The sequence below is a fragment of the Dermacentor andersoni genome, chromosome 9, assembly GCF_023375885.2.
Source record: "Dermacentor andersoni chromosome 9, qqDerAnde1_hic_scaffold, whole genome shotgun sequence".
Classification (NCBI taxonomy): Eukaryota; Metazoa; Arthropoda; class Arachnida; order Ixodida; family Ixodidae; genus Dermacentor; species Dermacentor andersoni.
In genome coordinates, this window is record NC_092822.1 from 129,325,322 (window position 1) to 129,343,869 (window position 18,548).

The 18,548-nt window shown below is 43.0% G+C and overlaps 1 protein-coding gene across 1 annotated transcript in view; it reads right to left on the bottom strand.

Annotated features, from left to right (window-relative positions):
* The window catches only part of LOC126529703 (multidrug resistance-associated protein 1-like), a 91,768-nt gene that overhangs the window by 59,604 nt on the left and 13,616 nt on the right, over positions 1-18,548 (bottom strand). Inside the window, exons 3-5 of the mRNA XM_072284609.1 lie at positions 16,507-16,623; positions 15,151-15,279; positions 3,973-4,129 (exon numbers count right to left, since the gene is read on the bottom strand). Coding sequence (XP_072140710.1) covers positions 3,973-4,129; positions 15,151-15,279; positions 16,507-16,623 — 403 coding nt within the window. The remainder of the gene's footprint in view (positions 1-3,972; positions 4,130-15,150; positions 15,280-16,506; positions 16,624-18,548) is intronic.

Genomic DNA, 18,548 nt, shown 5'->3' on the forward strand with positions numbered 1-18,548 from the left:
TTTGCTATGAGCGAAATCGAACTTCTTAACGCAAGGGTAACGCCATTAGAAGTAAGCGCTCCGTCCGAGCGCTCGGCCGATTCAGCCATGGGAGCCGATGTTCAGCATGGCGTTTCTAATTAGCTCGTGACAATCACCTCTAGGTACGACGACATGGAGAACAGGCTGCGACGATCTAACTTGCTTTTCTTTGGTATTCAAGATGGCTCATCAGAAGACTGGACAGCATCAGAGGTTAAAATAATAATGTTTTGCGCAGAAAAGCTGGAAATAAACACAACTGGTGCACAGTGTGAACGTGTACATCGACTAGGCAAATACAGTGCAGACAAGCACCGGCTTCTTATAGCAGTTTCCATTTTTAAAGAAGAAGGACAGGTTCTTGCCGCTGCACGTGAGCTTAATTTTCCATACGTGAAGACTTCTCGTTTACCACTCGCCAAACCAGAAGAGAACTGATAGAGTTTGCTAAGGCAGGAAAAAAACAGTATAGGTAATCTTTGGATAGGCTGCACATGGGTACAATGACATATGACAGTGCCACGCAAACTGTTGTGCAGTGGAATAGTACGAGAGGCGCACGTGCACTGATGGCCGTCAAGATCACATTAGGACACCAGTATCATTTGCGAAGCCTAACAGCAAAGCATGAAAAGGTTTCTTGGTTCCGCCAAGACGCCATTCTCACCTGAACTTGACGGCATCCAGATATTTCTGATAATACAATGTTTTCCATCGCCAGCACTTACAATATATGCCGGCATGACCGCTTTGACAGGCGAGCGGGTGGCGTCATCCTTGCGGTTAAAAAAGTCATTACAGCTTGTTACGTTAATTCATACTTAAATCTCAACGTCGTTTGGGCCGCCTGTGTAACAAGTTCTACGAAAGTACTCATTGATGCCTGTTACCGTCCTCCTGATTCAAACCAAACCTTTGTCACCGACCTTCGCGACAGTATTGCTACTGCTATTAAGGGCTGCACAGCAGATATAATTTAACTTTTAAGGAATTTTAGTTTTCCGCACATCGACTGGGCAAAGCTAACCTGTGTCATTAGAATTCATTCTTTTAACCCTACATTTCAAGTTCACTCACACGATCAGCCAACCCACGCGCGGTCCCAAGATCTAGGATTTAGTATTGACAACCTACCCGGAAGCAGTTCAGCAAATAACATAATTGGATGGTTTTAGCGACAATAATCTATTCCAATTGACCCTTAATGTTCGGTTACCATATACAGGTATAATAAAAAGAAATTTCGAAACTATAACAAGGGTGACTATACTACTAATAATGCTGCGATAGAATTTTTTTCAACGATCTGTTTCTTCCTTCCCTTTACAGTAGAAAGGTCGAGGAAAACTGGGTACACTTTCGAAACAAATTACGTTCATGAGTAAACCAGCACATCTCAGTAATCAAAATACCCAATTGTAAATCGAACCGTTGGTTCACCCGTTTCCTTCGGCGACTTCGAAACAAAATGAAAAGCTTATACAGGAATGCTAAACGATTGGAGACCCCATCGGCTTGGGAAGAATACAATCAGTGTTTAAAAAACTACAGCTCAACTTTATGCGCTGGTAAAGATAAATATTTTTCACATGACCTTCCATCCCTTCTCAAATTCATCGCTAAAAAGTTTTGGCAAATTACCTCTCCGAACCGCGACACTACTCACATTTCTTTACATGATAGCGACCACGTGTCCCTTCCAGACAATCAGTGTCCTTCATGCTTCAACACATATTTCTCATCAATATTTAGTACCGAAAATCATTCCACCCTACGTGATGTTCCTGATTTGAACTATGAGTACATGACGCCCATCGACATTACTGTCCACGGCATTGTATCTCTTCTAAATAATCTTAAGTTATCTAATTCTTGTGGCGTCGATGCAATTGATTCCAAAATACTACAGAACACCGTTGTAGCTTCTAGCAAAATATGATATCCCATCCTCAGACAGTCACTAATTTCAGGAGCACTCTCGTCAGATTGAAACATTGCGAAAGTAGATCCGATATGCAAAAACGGCGACAGCATATAAATGCTCGAGCATATAATTGCTTCTCACACGTAGAACCATCTGAAATCATACAACATTTTTTTCACTAATCAGCATGGGTTGAGAAGGGGTTCGTCATGTGAGACACAGCTTTTTGAATTCACAACTGATCTTCATTTAGATATAGACCATAACGTACAGATTGATAGCATACTCCTCGACGTTTCCAAGGCGTTTGATCGCGTAGCACACTGGCGCCTGATGTAAAAGTTACACGCACTAAGATTATTCACTGACACTGACTTGGCTTTCTTCGCCCCTTTCCTATGACACTTTTGGCGTGCCACAAGATAGCGTTCTTGGTCCGCTACGATTTTAAAGATTCATTAACGATTGCATTCACGATCATCCCTATACCTTAGCATCTCGAGTGCGAATGTTCGCCGACGACTGCATTATTTACCGCCGTATAACGAGCCCGCATGACAATCACAATGACCACCTAATTCTTTAAAACGACCTTCAGCTTATTTTGGATTGGTGTAATACTTGGTTAATGACTCTGAATTTATCTAAATGCAAAGTAATGTTCTTCACTCGTAAAGACTAAATCTCTAATTTCCCATATGATATAAATAACCCCATTTTCCCAACTTCTTCATACAAATACTTAGGCATTATTCTCGCACCAAGCCTTTCCTGGATCCCTCACGTTACTACAATATGTGTTAATGCTTCAAAATCGCTGGGGTGCTTGCGCCGAAACTTGCGTAATTCGCCCTCCAAACAACCGCAAGCCAGCTTATCAGACGTTTGTTCACCCCCAGCTCGAATTTGACACTCCAATCTGGGCACCCCATCATAACAACCTGATCAGCTTATTAGACAGTTCAAAATAGGGCCTCTAGGTCTATTTCACGTAACTATACTTACAATTCAAGCATATCACAAATAAAACTTGATATTTCAGTTCCGTCCCTAGGTACTCGACGTGATTTTGCAGTCATATCATTATTTCACAAGGCTAGGAAATGTTTACGGCTTGAAGTCGTATCTTCTAGATGCCGCAGATTATATAATCACCTCAGCTTCACGTGCGTTCATGCATATGCATGCGTCGGCGCTTCCTCGTGTCATTCGGAACGCTCTTCTTGATTTCATCCTCTCCGAAGCAAATCTCAATAAATTACGTTAGCTCATAAGTTCATATACTGCCTAACTTAAACAAAATGCATGATGCATTTTCTCTTGTTTTCCAGTTATATGGGTTCTGTGTACTCTCATTTTTATGAGCTCATTATTTTACTGATTATTCTTTTATTTTCGGCCCTATGAAAAATTAGAGTGGCTATTTTTTTACATTGTTTGCTGAAAGAACTGCACATTTCGTCTTTTCTCTAATATGTACATTACCGCATCCTATTGTATTTGCGCAATGCTTTAATGTTTGTACAAAATTTTGTGTATCCATTTTTATGCTGTCTATTATTAATATATATATATATCATGTTTTGTTATATGCCCATTCTATATACTCTTTTAGTCCTTTTGTGACGACCCCTTACTCAATCTCTCATACGAGGCCTGTGAGGATATTTTAATTAAGTAAATAAATAAATACCTAAATAAATAAAAACTAATTTATCTAATGTGAACATGACCAATCGTAAGCTTTGAATGCTGGCTCACGCATACATTGAAAAGCAATATACAAAACAAGAATAATAACAATAATAATATTTGACCTAAATATCTATTACTACTATACTACTACTAGTAATAATAATAATGATAATGTTAGTGAGCATATATATTTCCACTCCAGGACGAATTCACATGCTACACATTGTTCAATAACAGCATAAATGAGGAAGGTGCGGCGTCGACGCGAACAGGTGACGTCGTGTTCTTCCAGAATGCGAGGTCGCCAGCGTGCGCAAGAAGTGAACGGTTACCCTGGCGAAGACGGCTCCCTGCATGAGCAGCTGAAAGCGCTCACTGAACGCAGAGCACAGGTGGTTCATGCAGCACGTGAGCGAAGCCTCTCCGACACAGGTGGCCACGAACAGCAGCGCCATGGACGGCAGGCTCCCCGTGCCAGCGATGAGGCTCCTGCGAAAGACTTCTCGTTTTGGCTGTGCAATCAGCGGCCCGTCAGCGCGGCACTTGTGCTCACCAAATTAGTCTCCGCAGCAGCTTGGTCAATTCTTGGGTACGAAAGTGTATCGGACCCCGCTTTGCAATAAATCCAGCCAGTGCTTTAACAGTTGATTTATAATATTATATAGTTTGCTCTCATTATCGTCGGCAATGAACACCAAACCACGCGAGCCGCCTCAGACTACGATAGCTTTGCGGTCGCAAAATTTATGCAGTATACCCGTAAACACATGTTTCGAACATTATCAAATCGTCTTTAAGAACGCACTTTATTAGGCAGTATCTTTATTTAAAAATATTTTACAGGTCCGTTCCTTCCAAGTTACACTTATATTACGATTATATATATGGGCATTCAAGGGGCGTGACCTCAATTTTTATGTTGTTAAAAAGTTCGGAGCTGTCCTTATAATGTATAATACTGTGGCTACGATTAACAAACTATCGTGTATTACTGCGAAGCTGTTTATGGGTCATGAACTCTGTGAAACAAAAAACTATCATCATTAGCCATGGCTCGTATCACTGCTCGCGCGTTCATCGTCGCCGTCTCCCGCAGGTGGCTTCGTTATGCAAAAAACGGTGAGGCGTGCAGACAGGACACAAGGGAAGAGAAGAGAAGTGGACAACACGAACGTGGCTTCGTTGCTGCTCATCATGCCCGCGTTCACACACTGCCCATACCTCTGCGAAGGTGGTGATGGCACTGGCCCTCTGCCAGCCGGTGTGGTTATATCGATCTCAAATTCTTTGCCTCAATATATCGCGGAATGAAAACATGAATGTGTATCACGAAAGTATAACACGAATGAACGCGTATGTACACCCATGAGAAAACGTATACGGTCGAGGGATTGCACGCTAAAACTCATTTTCTCCTCTGTTTGTGAATACAACTTGCAGTCAAAGGCTGCAGTCCAAACTTCGCATTACAATGTTTCTAGTGCACTCGTCAGTTTCCCCTCAGGCGTAATAATTACGAAGAAATCCCGTGTTTTTTTTTTGTTTTTTTTTGGGGCGACGCTGTGGTCCGTATACTTTTGCTCATGGGTGTACAAAAATAAATGTGTGTGGAAACTTTTCGTTACGACGACCACCGATCAAAACAATAAATGTGTTCATACCTTTGCATGAAATCCTGTCTCACCTCTTTGTCGTGTACAACACAGCTTTTCAGGTCATCCACTTTCACAGAGTGGAATGGCTTATCATTCATATTAGTCAAGTGCCATGAGTGCTACAAAGCTGTCATTGATATTGTTCCTGGCTATCGTAAAACTGCAGATTGTGGCTCTCAGCACAAAAGATCTTCAAAAATTTGACAATAAAGGTAAAGTGAGCTGAAATAAAAGCAGTTGCACTGGCGGACGCTATTGCGCTGCTACTAAAAACACTGCAAAAGGAAAATATAGTCTTTGAGATGGCCAAGGCGTAATCAGTGACATTATTAAATTAATTTCTGGGGTTCAACTTGTCAAAACATTCATCCGGTTATGAGACATGCCGTAGGAGGACTCTGGAGGAATCCTCGCAACCTACATTAAAGACTGTGACATATGTGCACACGTGCGCTCGTGATATCGCTTTTTGTTGATGCCACACCGCCCATATTGGCACTTGTACTTGTTTACCATTTTCACGGGGACTGCGTTTCGCCCACAAACAACTTAAAATGATTGCTAAGCGCAAGACGCGCATGTATGATTGGAATTTACAGGAATGTTATCAAAAGTTCTATACGTTGTCTGATATCCCCACAGCTTGTGTAATCTGATTGAGTACGTGAATGGATTTGCGTAGTGCTTTCTGGAAAACACGGGGACACCAGTGATTACTCTGGAAACTTCGATGACTCATGTAAAAAAGCCGACATCCTTGAATCATATTTCGACTGTCGCCGGCCGTCTTCGCCGCTATCTGCTTTGAGTGTAACTGGCTTTTGTGGGCACGAGTTCTACCCAGCACCTCCACCAGATGTCACGTAGTAATGACGGTGAATATTACACCGGCAAAACCCTAGAGAAAGACATTCAACAAAAGGAGACACTCCGGGAGAACTAAAAACAGGCAACACTTTCGCTTAGTGTTCGCCCCATTCGCCAGCTGACGCGAGCATCGGAAAAGAAGAATGTGAAATGAAATAAAGCCAATGTTTTATTTTTTTTATTTCTTTCCCAGTAGAACTACAATGTTTTCCGTATAAATGAACTAATACATTGGGACTTATATTTCTTGTCTTACCTACCAACAAGCTTACGGCACGCCAGACGCTCCAGATTCATGGGTCATGAGTCAGACACGCCACCGAAGCGAACAAGGCCGGCTGCGCATGTCCCGTTCGCCTATACGGCGACCCGTTTATCTTTCTCCCTTTTCTTTTTTCTTGGATGAAGCTCGCTTTGTTAGGCTCTCGCGTATCCTTGCGCTCATCCTGCTCTTCTACACGTCACCATTGCGCTACTAAAATACGCCAAGATTAGAAATTTTGTTTCACAGTTTGGGACGTGTTTCTAGCAATTTAGGCTTATGCGGCACGGAACCGAGACTTTTGACGCAGTTAACGAAAAACAGCTCGGCCAGCCTGGCGCAGTTAAATTGAGGTAATGACTCGTACTGCGAGATGTTTGTGACACGTTCTATGGGCTTCAACATTATTGTAACTTATTTAGGTAGTTTTCGGGCACGGTCACCGCATCCGGCTTTGTGAAGCAGTTAGCGTAAAGCTGCTCGGCCGTGCGACGCAGTTAGTTTCGCGTGCGCTGAATCTTACTTGAACAAGTTCGTCACGCTTTCTCTGAGCCATAACGTTATGGTAATTAATTGTGTTACTTTTCGGGAAAGTTCTGGGGCATGCTCGCCGTACCCGGCTTTGTCACGCAGTTAGCACAAAGCAGTTCCGCCGTGTGACGCTGTTAGTCTCGCGTGCACTGAATCTTACGTGTACTGGAACAAGTTCATCACGCTTTCTGTTAGCCGCAACATTATCGTAATTATTTAGTTATCTTTTGGGATACTTTTGAGGCATGCACGCCGCACCTGGCTTTGTGACGCAGTTAGCGTAAAGCAGGTCGGCCGTGTGACGCATTTAGTTTCCCGTGTACTGAATCTTACTGGGACAAGTTCGTGAGGATTTCTCTGGCTCCCAACATGATTGTAATTCATTTCGTTAATATTCGGGATATTTGAGGCATTTTCGCCGCACCCGAGCTTCTGACGCATTTAACGTAAAGCACCACGGCCGCGTGACGCATTTAGTTTCCCGCGTACTTAATCTTACTGGGACACGTTCGTGAGGATTTCTCGGACTCCCAACATGATTGTAATTAATTTCAATGCTTTTTGGGATATTTGACGCATGTTAGCCCCACCGGAGCTTGTGACGCATTTAACGTAAAGCACCTCAGCGTAGACCTAGATGTAGGGTCTACGCCCCTACATCCAATCATGATTACCAGGAAGTCGAAAGCTTCTATGAAGATGTGGAATCGGCGATGAGTAAAGTCAAAACAAAATACACTATACTCATGGGCGACTTCAATGCCAGGGTAGGCAAGAAGCGGGCTGGAGACAATTCAGTGGGGCAATATGGCATAGACTCTAGGAATAGCAGGGGAGAGTTATTAGTAGAATTTGCAGAACAAAATAATATGTGGATAATGAATACCTTCTTCTGCAAGCGGGATAGCAGAAAGTGGACGTGGAGGAGCCCGAATGGGGAGACTAGAAATGAAATAGACCTTATACTCTGCGCTAACCCTGGCATCATACAAGATGTGAACGTGCTCGATAAGATGCGCTGATCTGACCATAGGATGGTAAGAACTCGAATTAGCCTAGACTTGACTAGGGAACGGAAGAAACTGGTAAATAAGAAGCCGATCAATGAACTAGCGGTAAGAGGAAAAATAGAGAAATTCCAGATCAAGTTACCGATCAGGTATACGGCTTTAACTCAGGAAGGGGACCTTAGTGTTGAAGCAATGAATGACAATATTATGGGCATTATTAAGGATGGTGCGATAAAAGTCGGTGGCAACTACGTTAGACAGGATACCAGTAAGCTATCGCAGGAGACGAAAGATCTGAAGAAGAAACGCCAAAGTATGAAAGCCTCGAACCCTACAGCTAAAATAGAACTGCAAGAATTTTCTAAGTTAATCAACAATCGTAAGACAGCTGACATAAGTATAATATGGATAGAAGTGAACATACTCTCAGGAACGGAGGCGGTATAAAAGCAGTGAAAAAGAAACTAGGAATAGGCAAGAATCAGATGTATGCGTTAAAAGACAAAGCCGGCAATATCATTACAAATACGGATGAGATACTTCAAGTGCCTGAGGAGTTCTATAGAGATTTATACAGTACCAGTGGCACCCACGACGATAATCAAGTAGAGAATAGTCTAGAGGAATTCGAAATCCCCCAAGTAACACCGGAAGAGGTAAAGAACGCCTTGGGAGCTATGTAAAGGGGGAAGGCAACTGGGGAGGATCAGGTAACAGCAGATTTGTTGAAGGATGGTGAGCAGATTGTTCTAGAGAAACTGGCCACCCTGTATACGCAATGCCTCATGACCTCGCGCGTACCGGAATCTTGGAAGAACGCTAACATAATCCTAATCCATAAGAAACGGGACGCCAAAGACTTGAAAAACCATAGACCAATCAGCTTATTGTCCGTTGCCTACAAAATATTTACTAAGGCAATCGCGAATAGAATCAGCAACACCTTAGACTTCTGTCAACCAATGGACCAGGCAGGATTCCGTAAAGGCTACTCAACAACAGACTATATTCACACTATCAATCAGGTGATAGAGAAATGTGCGGAATATAACCAACCCTTATATATAGCTTTCATTGATTACGAGAAAGCGTTTGATTCAGTCGAAACCTCAGCATTCATGGATGCATTACGGAGTCAGGGTGTAGACGAGCCCTATGTAAAAATATTGCAGATAGCTAAAGTAATGTTTAACAGTCTCGGAAGAGAACAACAGTTTACGATATGTAGCGAGGCACTGGAAGTGCTAAGGGAATACGTTTACTTAGGGCAGGTAGTGACCGCGGATCCGGATCACGAGACTGAAATAATCAGAAGAATAAGAATGGGCTGGGGTGCGTTCGGCAGGCATACTCAGATCATGAACAGTAGGTTGCCATTATTCTCAAGAGAAAAGTGTATAACAGCTGTGTCTTAGCAGTACTCACCTACGGGGCAGAAAACTGGAGGCTTACGGAAAGGGTTCTGCGTAAATTGAGGACCACGCAACGAGTTATGCAAAGACGAATGATGGGTATAACGTTAAGGAATAAGAAAAGAGCAGATAGGGTGAGGGAACAAACGCGAGTTAATGACATCTTAGTTGATATCAAGAAAAAGAAATGGGCATGGGCAGAACATGTAATTAGGAGGGAAGATAACCAATGGTCATTAAGGGTTACGGATAGATTCCAAGGGAAGGGAAGTGTAGCAGGGGGCGGCAGAAAGTTAGGTGGGCGGATGAGATTAAGAAGTTTGCAGGGACAACATGGCCACAATTGTTACATGACAGGAGTAGTTGGAGAAGTATGGGAGAGGCTTTTGCCCTGCAGTGAGCGTAACCAGGGTGATGATGATTATGACCTCGGCCGTGTGATGCATTTAGTTTCCCGTGTACTGAATCTTACTGGGACAAGTTCGGGACGATTTCTCTGACTCCCAACATCATTGTAATTCACTTGGTGACTTTTTGGGGGTACTTGAGGCATGTTCCCCGCACCCGAGCTTGTGACGCACTTTCGCCGATTTTGCCGCTACACTTTCACTCATCCTCAAGTCAGACACCTGGCGACGTCGTGCACATTTCGCGGCTGAAGCCATGCTTCGCTCGCAATTCTTCGCCTGCCATGCGCCGAGACGGCGCTTCGACACCCGGGGCTCCTGTTATGGAAGGATGAGAGAAGAGAGATGCAGAAGAAGATCGAAGACGCTGGCTGCTTCGTGTTGTTGATGGTCAGCCATCTTAACTAGTCTGACTCATACTGTGAATATATTGTAAATATAGTCTTTCTATACTCGTAACACCCCGTAACAATATAATGCAGGCAGCCTTGCCAGAGATGGCGACCACTCAGTATCACTTGCTTGGCGCGAAAACATTGTCCGCGTGACTTTCTCGCACCAGGGGCTGGATGGATGGATGGATGTTATGAGCGTCCCCTTTGGAACGGGGCAGTGGGCTGCGCCACCAAGCTCTTGCTATTCTAGTGCCTAATGTCCTACCTAGGGTAAACCATAAAAAAAGAATAAAAACCCTATGAACTACCACACCCAAATTTTCTGATCCGCTATATCAAAATGTGCTTTTGTAGGGCTCCGTATTTTGTCGTTTCCCTACTTTTCGTCCACCAATCCTCCAATTGCCTCTTACTAATGCCTATTCCGGGCATGCTTGCTTTTCCACTGCTCCTGCTGAATCTAAGGGCTTCAAGGAGGCCAGTGGTGCCTAAATCGACCGCTGGGCAGATGTCTTCACATTCTAATAAAACATGCTCCATCGTTTCCCTAGCTTTACCGCAGCAAGCACATGCTTCTTCTTCAGTCCTATATCTCGCTTTATAGGTGCATGTTCTAAGGCATCCAGATCTCGCTTCGAAAAGTAATGAGCTTCCCTTCTAGTTATCATAAATTGTTTCTTTCCTGATTTCGTTTTTTCCTCTTAAGTAGTTACTCTTTGCAGGTTTCTTTTCCATTGCCGCCACCCATGGGATTATTTCAGCCTCTCTGACTTTCCGCTTCACCTTCTTCGTTGCTGTGTTGCTCACCCTACAAGCCGCATACTTGCTGGTAAGCTTCCTAGTTCTTTTCCTCAACTGTGAATCAATGTTTTTCCTGTACAAATGCCTGAACACTCTCCCAGCCCATTTACTTTCTTCCATATGCCTCAGCCATTCTTCATACTCAATTTTACTGCGAGCTTTGCTTACTTAAAAACTAGTCCAGCCCCTATCACCCTGCACAGCTTCATTTGTAGTCTTCCCGTGTACGCCCAATGCGAGGCGACCCACTGACCTTTGGTTCCCGTCGAGTCCTGATTGTAACCCTGATTTAAAGCAAACAACCGCATTTCCAAAATTAGGTCCTGGAACCATTACACCTTTACACATACCTCGGAGGATCGCCATAGCGCTCTGTGCTTCATTAATGCTGCATTTCTCTTCCCCTTTACTGTTATTGCTTTTTCCTGTATTTCCATATATCTATTGCCTTCCTTAAACCATATATCAAGGTATTTATATTCTGTTACCCGAGGTATTTCTTGGTGCTGTATCTCCACTGTCTGTTCACTGTTTTTACACAATACCATAACACCTGATTTTCCAACGCTAAATTTCAAACCTAAATTGTTGCCTTCTTGTCCACAGAGTTTAGCCAGACGTTGCAAATCACTTTGCTTATTAGCTAGCAACACAATGTCTTCCGCATAAAATAAACCTGCGAGCTGCTGCTCTACTACTGCACCCGCCTGTTTGTATGAGAGATTAAACCCGATATTACTTCCTTCTAGCGCCCCCTGCATCCTCACAATGTACATCATAAACAGCAGTGGGGATAAAGGGCACCCCTGCCTAAGTCCCTTGTTGATATGAACTTTCTCCTCGCTCCTCATCCCTTCCCATTCAACGCAAATGGTATTTTCTAGGTAAATCTCTCTCAAAAGCTGTAGACAATCATCACCTAAGCCTTCCCCTTCCAGAATATTCCAGAAAATGGGGTTGTCTACGTTGTCATAGCCTCCTGTAATGCCTAAAAAGGCCACATATAACGGTGTGCTTTCTACTTTTGATATTTCAATGCGCTGAGTAAGAGCAAATAAGTTATCAACTAAACGCCTACCTATTCTGAAGCCATTCTGAAGTTCTCCCAAAATGCCATTATTCTCTGCCCATACTTGAAGCTTTAATTTGATTGCCTGCATTGCGAACCTGTATATTACCGATGTAATGGTCAACGGCCTGTACGAGTGAATTCTATCTTTCTCTCCCTTACCTTTATAAATAAATTCAATCTACTTTGTCGCCAACTGTCTGGTATTCGTCTATCTTTCAAAGTTATTGTCCCTGCTTTCTTGAGATCTTCCTTACTTTTTGGCCCGAGTTCATTATTCAGCCTAGCGGGTACCTCGTCTAGCCCCTCTAGGGCCTGACGGGCACCTTGCGCCACCCATTGACAAACTGTGGAACATTCGCGTGTAGTTTCAGACACTCCCGCTATGTGGCTGCACCCATCCGCATCCGAAGACCGAAACCAGAACCTAATCACGGAGACAACAGCAATAATATTCCCGCTAATTGATGAAATAATAATGTACGTTGATGATATTAATGTCTTTTGTTTTCCGGAGGATGCCATAAGGAACTAGAAGTTACCGCAAATCACTGATAAGGAATATTAGCAAGTGGCTATATCTAAAGAGGCTTCACTTAAACACGAAAAAATAACTAAGTTTACGGTTTTTTAATCCAAGAATAAGGAGATAAATTACGAACCATATTTTTCTATTGTCAATCACAACTTCAACATGTATCAAACCATTCGCTTCGGGGCGTTTCATTTCATAAAAACCTAATCTGGACAAAGCACATAAATGATCTACGCACTAAGGTTGACCGTTCTGTTGGCTTATTACAACGGATCCGATACTCTGTGCCAGGTAGGTTTCTCAGGCGACTGTACTTTTCGTTTGTACACACGCGTCTTAGCTACTGCCTTATACTATGGGGAAATGGTAATATAAATTATGTGGATAAACTGGCAGTATTGCGACCCCCTCCCCCCTGGTGAGCTGTTCGGTTATTTAACTCTTCAAACAATACATGGATCTTCTATATTATTGATGCGTTTCAACATTCTTAATATCACAAAGTGTTACAGAAGAAAGATCTGCATATGGCTATTTAAAAAGGTCTCCACAGCTTCGAAGAATTTTCAGATCGCTCGCTGAGTAAACACGCAGAATACAGCTCACGTGACACTTCAATAGTAAGGAAGAATTCAAGGACAAACTATGACACGAGAACTACCGGATATGAAAGTATGTGTTCATGCACTAATATGGGAGACTAAGCTAAAACTTGTAGAACAATTCGCAAATTTAAATACGCAATACAAAACATGTTTCTTTTTTCGGATCACGATATGTTTAATGAATGTTAAAGGAGTTCTAAATTGTTCGATGTTAGTGTTGATCAATATTGCATTCTAAAACGTGTAACGTATGCTTGTAACAGAATGCGTTCTTTCTGTCTTCTTGAAGTGCTTTAATAATTTATTTACTTGATCTGTTGCAAACAGCTGATACTTTGCATTGTGTTTTAAATTGTGCTTCGAATAGTTTTGATGATTTCTGTGGTATAGTAGTATTTCTTGTATTGGTCATAATTATTCCACTGCATCGCTAAATGTAACAAATGGAGTACCCCAAAGATCAGTATTAGGTCTTACTCTGTTTTTGTTATACATCGATGACATAACTCAGATTGACAACACCCTTGATATAGTAATGTTTGCGGACGATACAAACGTATTTTTTTACTTCACGGACGAAACGTGAACTTCAAGAAAATACTAATCATTATCTACAATACCTATCCGAATGGCTAACTGATAACTGTCTAGAATTAAACTCCTCTAAAACCAAATACATCATTTTTTCTCCTCCAAATAAATGCGACCAACATGCCATACATATAACGTATGAAGCCGAGAGTATTTAGCAAACACTTGAGCGAAAATTCCCATGCGTTTGTTCGAAGAGTCTTTGGCATGGTCATGTCATGTGGACCATTTGGTAGTTGGTATAGCTCGATCAATATGATGCATTAGAAACATCTCTTCATTAATACCTCTTCGGCTAAAAAAAGCTCTTTGTTACAATTTACTATATTCTAAGATTGCCTACTGTTCGCTAGTATGGGGTACCACTACACAGCGCAACTATAATAGAATAACGGTACTACAAAAGCGCGTGCTACGTATTTTTAAAATTATGCAGGAGATATCCGTGACTTACGTACCTGGGAGTTATTTGTGAAACACAAATGCTTATGGCTAATCAAGTTTATCTTTATAAATTAGTGCAACATATACTCGCCACAAACATGTATAAGGACATTGCTATGGTAGTTGAACACAGTACGGGTTTAAGCAGCATAGGAGGAGGCTTCCTTAGATTAGGGCAAATTACGGGAAACAATCGTTGACATATCAAGCTACAGGGATTCCTTATAAACAGAAAGTCAATATAATTTGGACAGATAGCCCTGGTAAACTTAAAAGAATGTACAAAACGTTTCTTGTCACAACAGCATGTGTACTGTAGACTGTTTTACATTAGTTTCTACTTTATTCATAGCATTTCTGAATTTTAGTTTTTTCTCCTTTGTACGCACAGTGTACTGGTACATAATGGCTCTCTACATATCTGTAACATGATAAAAAGACCTACTAGCTATCTAACAGATGAATCCTGTGTGACCTTCTTGTATATGTATATCTATCTGCGGAATCTGTGTGCATATGTATGCATCTCATACTTATCTGATTTATTAGAACTCACTTTCTTTCCTTCTTCGGCTGTAAATTGAGTGGAAGTGCAATTTTCATATAATGCGCACCTCAGTCTATACGTTATTGCGCGCTTAAATGCTGTATAATCTGAAAGGGGGCAGGCGCCCAGTCAGGCTGTTTTAGCCTTTGGTCTCTGCCTCCACGGAAGTGCCCAGAAATAAAGTGATTTTGATTTGATTTATGGTGATGATGATGATTTGGATGATTTGATTATATCGATACTTGTAAACTGCGACTTCTGTGGCTCCAGCTAGGTAAACGCCGTAGTCAGGAGGATTATGCCCTCCTGTTGCCTTGCGGGCGAAGTTTCCATTTGTTTTCCCCAAATAAGAGTAAGCGTCCGTCTGTACGGTCCTTACTCTAAAACGACGCTCCTTGCCGTGAGGCACGCGTAGTAGCCCAGGTGAGTGATCACCACCCAGAAGGCGTCCAGCCACACTGCCCCGCAGACCGAATGGATGAAACTGCTCTCCTTCTTGGTGCGTCCCCTGCGTCAAAGGTGAGCAGAGATTTATTTTCGAAACCCCGTTAGGACTCAATCGCTGGGAGAGGCCTTCCTCCAGCAGTGACTGACAGGCTGATAAGAGGCTGTGAAAATATGCTAATGACGCGCTTACTGGAGCCGACGTTTACTATTTGTGGTGGTAACAATGCCACAACGAAAGAGATGAGAAAATAATCTGAGAAAGCAGTGTTGTTAACCAGAAAAGGGTGTGCTTCGCTATATTACGCTAGGGGGGAAGGGAAACAGGACCTGAAAAGAACGGCATTGACGACGTCGGCTTTTCGGTTGAAGAAATGAAACAAAAAAAGTCAACAGTGGGCAGCTGTGGCAACACAGATTATAAATATCGGAACGTGGAGCATTTCCGCGTTTTAAGCGCACTCTGCAAGAATTTTTGATGGAATGCAAGTGCCATAGGTGGAACAGTGTGCAATTTCATCTCCAAGGCTTTTAGGACTTGTGGTATTCCTGTTCCATGAATTGTGTATTTTTGTCCTCTAGTTATTTCATCATTCAGTGTTTGGTCGTCTTCTTGTGAAACCCCTGATGCTGCCAACTGGCACAAAATGAGAAGTGCCATGGCCTTATATCATCTCGTAACACCGGCACATGAATGCGGGCGGCAAAATTGGAAGATACTGCGTGCCGCATGCTTAAAGAAAAGGCATTGTGGGACATGTGCCCATCGAACGTGCGTAAGCGTTGATTGATGACAGTAGGGGAAATCCGCTGCGCGTCACTTGGAGGAAATACAAGTGCCACGTTGCGGTAGCAGGTCATTGTACTTGTACTCATTTACCGATATTACGTCTTTGAACACAGGATGCATGACAGACTGAAATATGCACCTATTAGAAAAGAATTTGATGACATATTATGCACAGGGAATTCTTCTATATTTAAAATCCTACAGATAATATTTTAAAGTTTTATCCTAAACTTGACTCGTCCAGAAATACTGCTCTACGACATACACGAGAGACCCGAATTTGGTAAGGCCAATTTGTTAATGTAAGAAAGCACAAGGCCTTTTTCGACTTCCTCAATGCTTAACTTGGTGATAACCCCTGCCGATGTTAACATAGTTAAAATAATGCCGCTATCCGAGAGACTGGTTGGCCAATGATGCCACGTACAACATTTTTCTAATGGCGGTTATGCCCGCTGCTCCTATATCAAGGGAAACGACACAAAAAAGGCAGTTTCTTACCCTTTTACCGACCAGCGGTAAGCTTCTTTAATAGCAGGCGTGCAGATCATGCTTTTACTGAGTTTAGGTATTTCGCTTAGATCCACCGTCTTCGAAATGATTAGAGTCCTCAAGCTCCTGTTGTGAAAGAGCAAAATTTCCTTTGATAGATACAATGACACCAACAACAACCGTTATAAGATTTAGGTTGACATTTAAACAGGACAACAGGATGCGGGGTGGGTAGTCTGTAAATGTCAATTTCGTCTGCTGCTGAAGTGCTGATTGGCTGGAGGCGCCTGTCTCTTTCTCACGCGTACCACAGCGCAGCGAATCATGACTTTCTCAGAAGACGAAATAACGTGTCCACTAGGTGGACATTTCCAGACACCCTCCCCCTACCCCGCAGCGCTTCTGCAAGGACATCTCTGTGCCAGAGTGCGACTAGTTTAAATGACTTTAAGTCACTTAAACTATCCGCATATTACTGATATTACTATTACTAATATCGGTATTCAGCTAAAGGTCACTCCTAAAGAACTGAGAATAGCCACAAACAAAAATCGAGGGGTCGTTCATATATTTACCTGATCTTTCCGCCTAATGTCAAGCCTTTATTAACCGCCTAAGAAACGAGTAAATACAGTGCTTCGAAAGAAAAAAAAGTATTTACGATTACTCTTTTGGAGCCCAGATAGGCTTCTATATTCCAGATTGGTGTCGAAAGTCGAATAGGTTGGTAGTATTTGACCAAAAACTGCAGAGTCCATTAATAGAATGTGCCACGACAGATTTTTAAAATAATATTCACCGAATATTACGGTTCTCCCTGATGCTAATTTTGAGCGCAGCTGTTAAGGTGTTTTGAATTCGCGATATATTGGGATAAATGATTTTGTTCTGAATGACAGGGTCCTCACGCCGGCGGCGCTGAATCTCGTTTAGCAGCAGCGCCAGGTTTCGACCGGTTGCATCGCTCACTGTCCAGAAAGAAAGCGTGAACATGGCAACGCGTGGTTCATTTTCTAGCGGTGGCGGCGCAGGAGAAGTAGCGCAGTGGGTCGGCAGCCCACGCCAGCGCTTTGTTTCCATATATGGTATCTGCGGACGCCCTCAACGCATGCATGGCCGCCACCATGGAGCACGTCTCGTGCGGCACTCCGCTTTCCTCGTCACCCTTTCGCCATGCTCTACTCCTCCGCTTTCCTCTTCATGCTTCCGCTGTACGCTACTCCTCCGCTTTCCTCCGCCAGCTCTCTTCGCTCTCGCCGTCTTTCATCCACCACTGCCCTCCGCTTTCGCTTTTTCATCCTTCGCTGCGCTTGTTCACTCGGTTACGCTGAGGGACGCCGACGCCGAACGAAGGAATGGACGCCTGAAAGCTGTGCTCTAAAAATAAAACTGCAGTCTAGTGCTGCAGGCCAGTGAAAACGGTGGCCATTGCACAATCGTGGCCGTCAGTCATAGCAAAACTGGTCAACGCCTCGTTTGGCTGTCCTAACGTTAACTGGAAGGCCTCGTGGTCCCGCACACCACAGGATTTGCGTGGAATTTTTAAGTTTTGCCATGCAGTGGAGTGCTTAGGCAACTGAAGGTAAGCGTCCATGTCCGCAGCAGTGGCTTTTATTGTTATTGGTTATACGCGCCAGTGTGTTCCGATTGGCAAGCAGGCACGTACGCAGGATATTTTTTCAGGGGGGGGGGGGCAGCCCAAGGTAACTTTTCTATGCAAATGAGGGGGAGGGTACTTTTACTAGTACAAATTTGAATAATACCCACCATTTACCATCAAGACGCGCAAAGCCGCAAAAGAAAATTGAAATAACGTGTACCTCACAGGTATACCTGCGACATATACTTATTCTTTACTTGACAAACAAAGAACCACATCAATGGACTCGCGCATGAAAGGTGCGCAGGAAGTACCTTGCCAAGAAGAAGTTAACAAGCGAAAGCGCAAAATAGAGATTTCTTGTAGCGTTTTTTCAATTAGCTCTGGAAGGATTGTAGAGAAATGTATATCTGCGGAACAAGCACATTTCTTTTGGGTCCCTCGTTTGTTT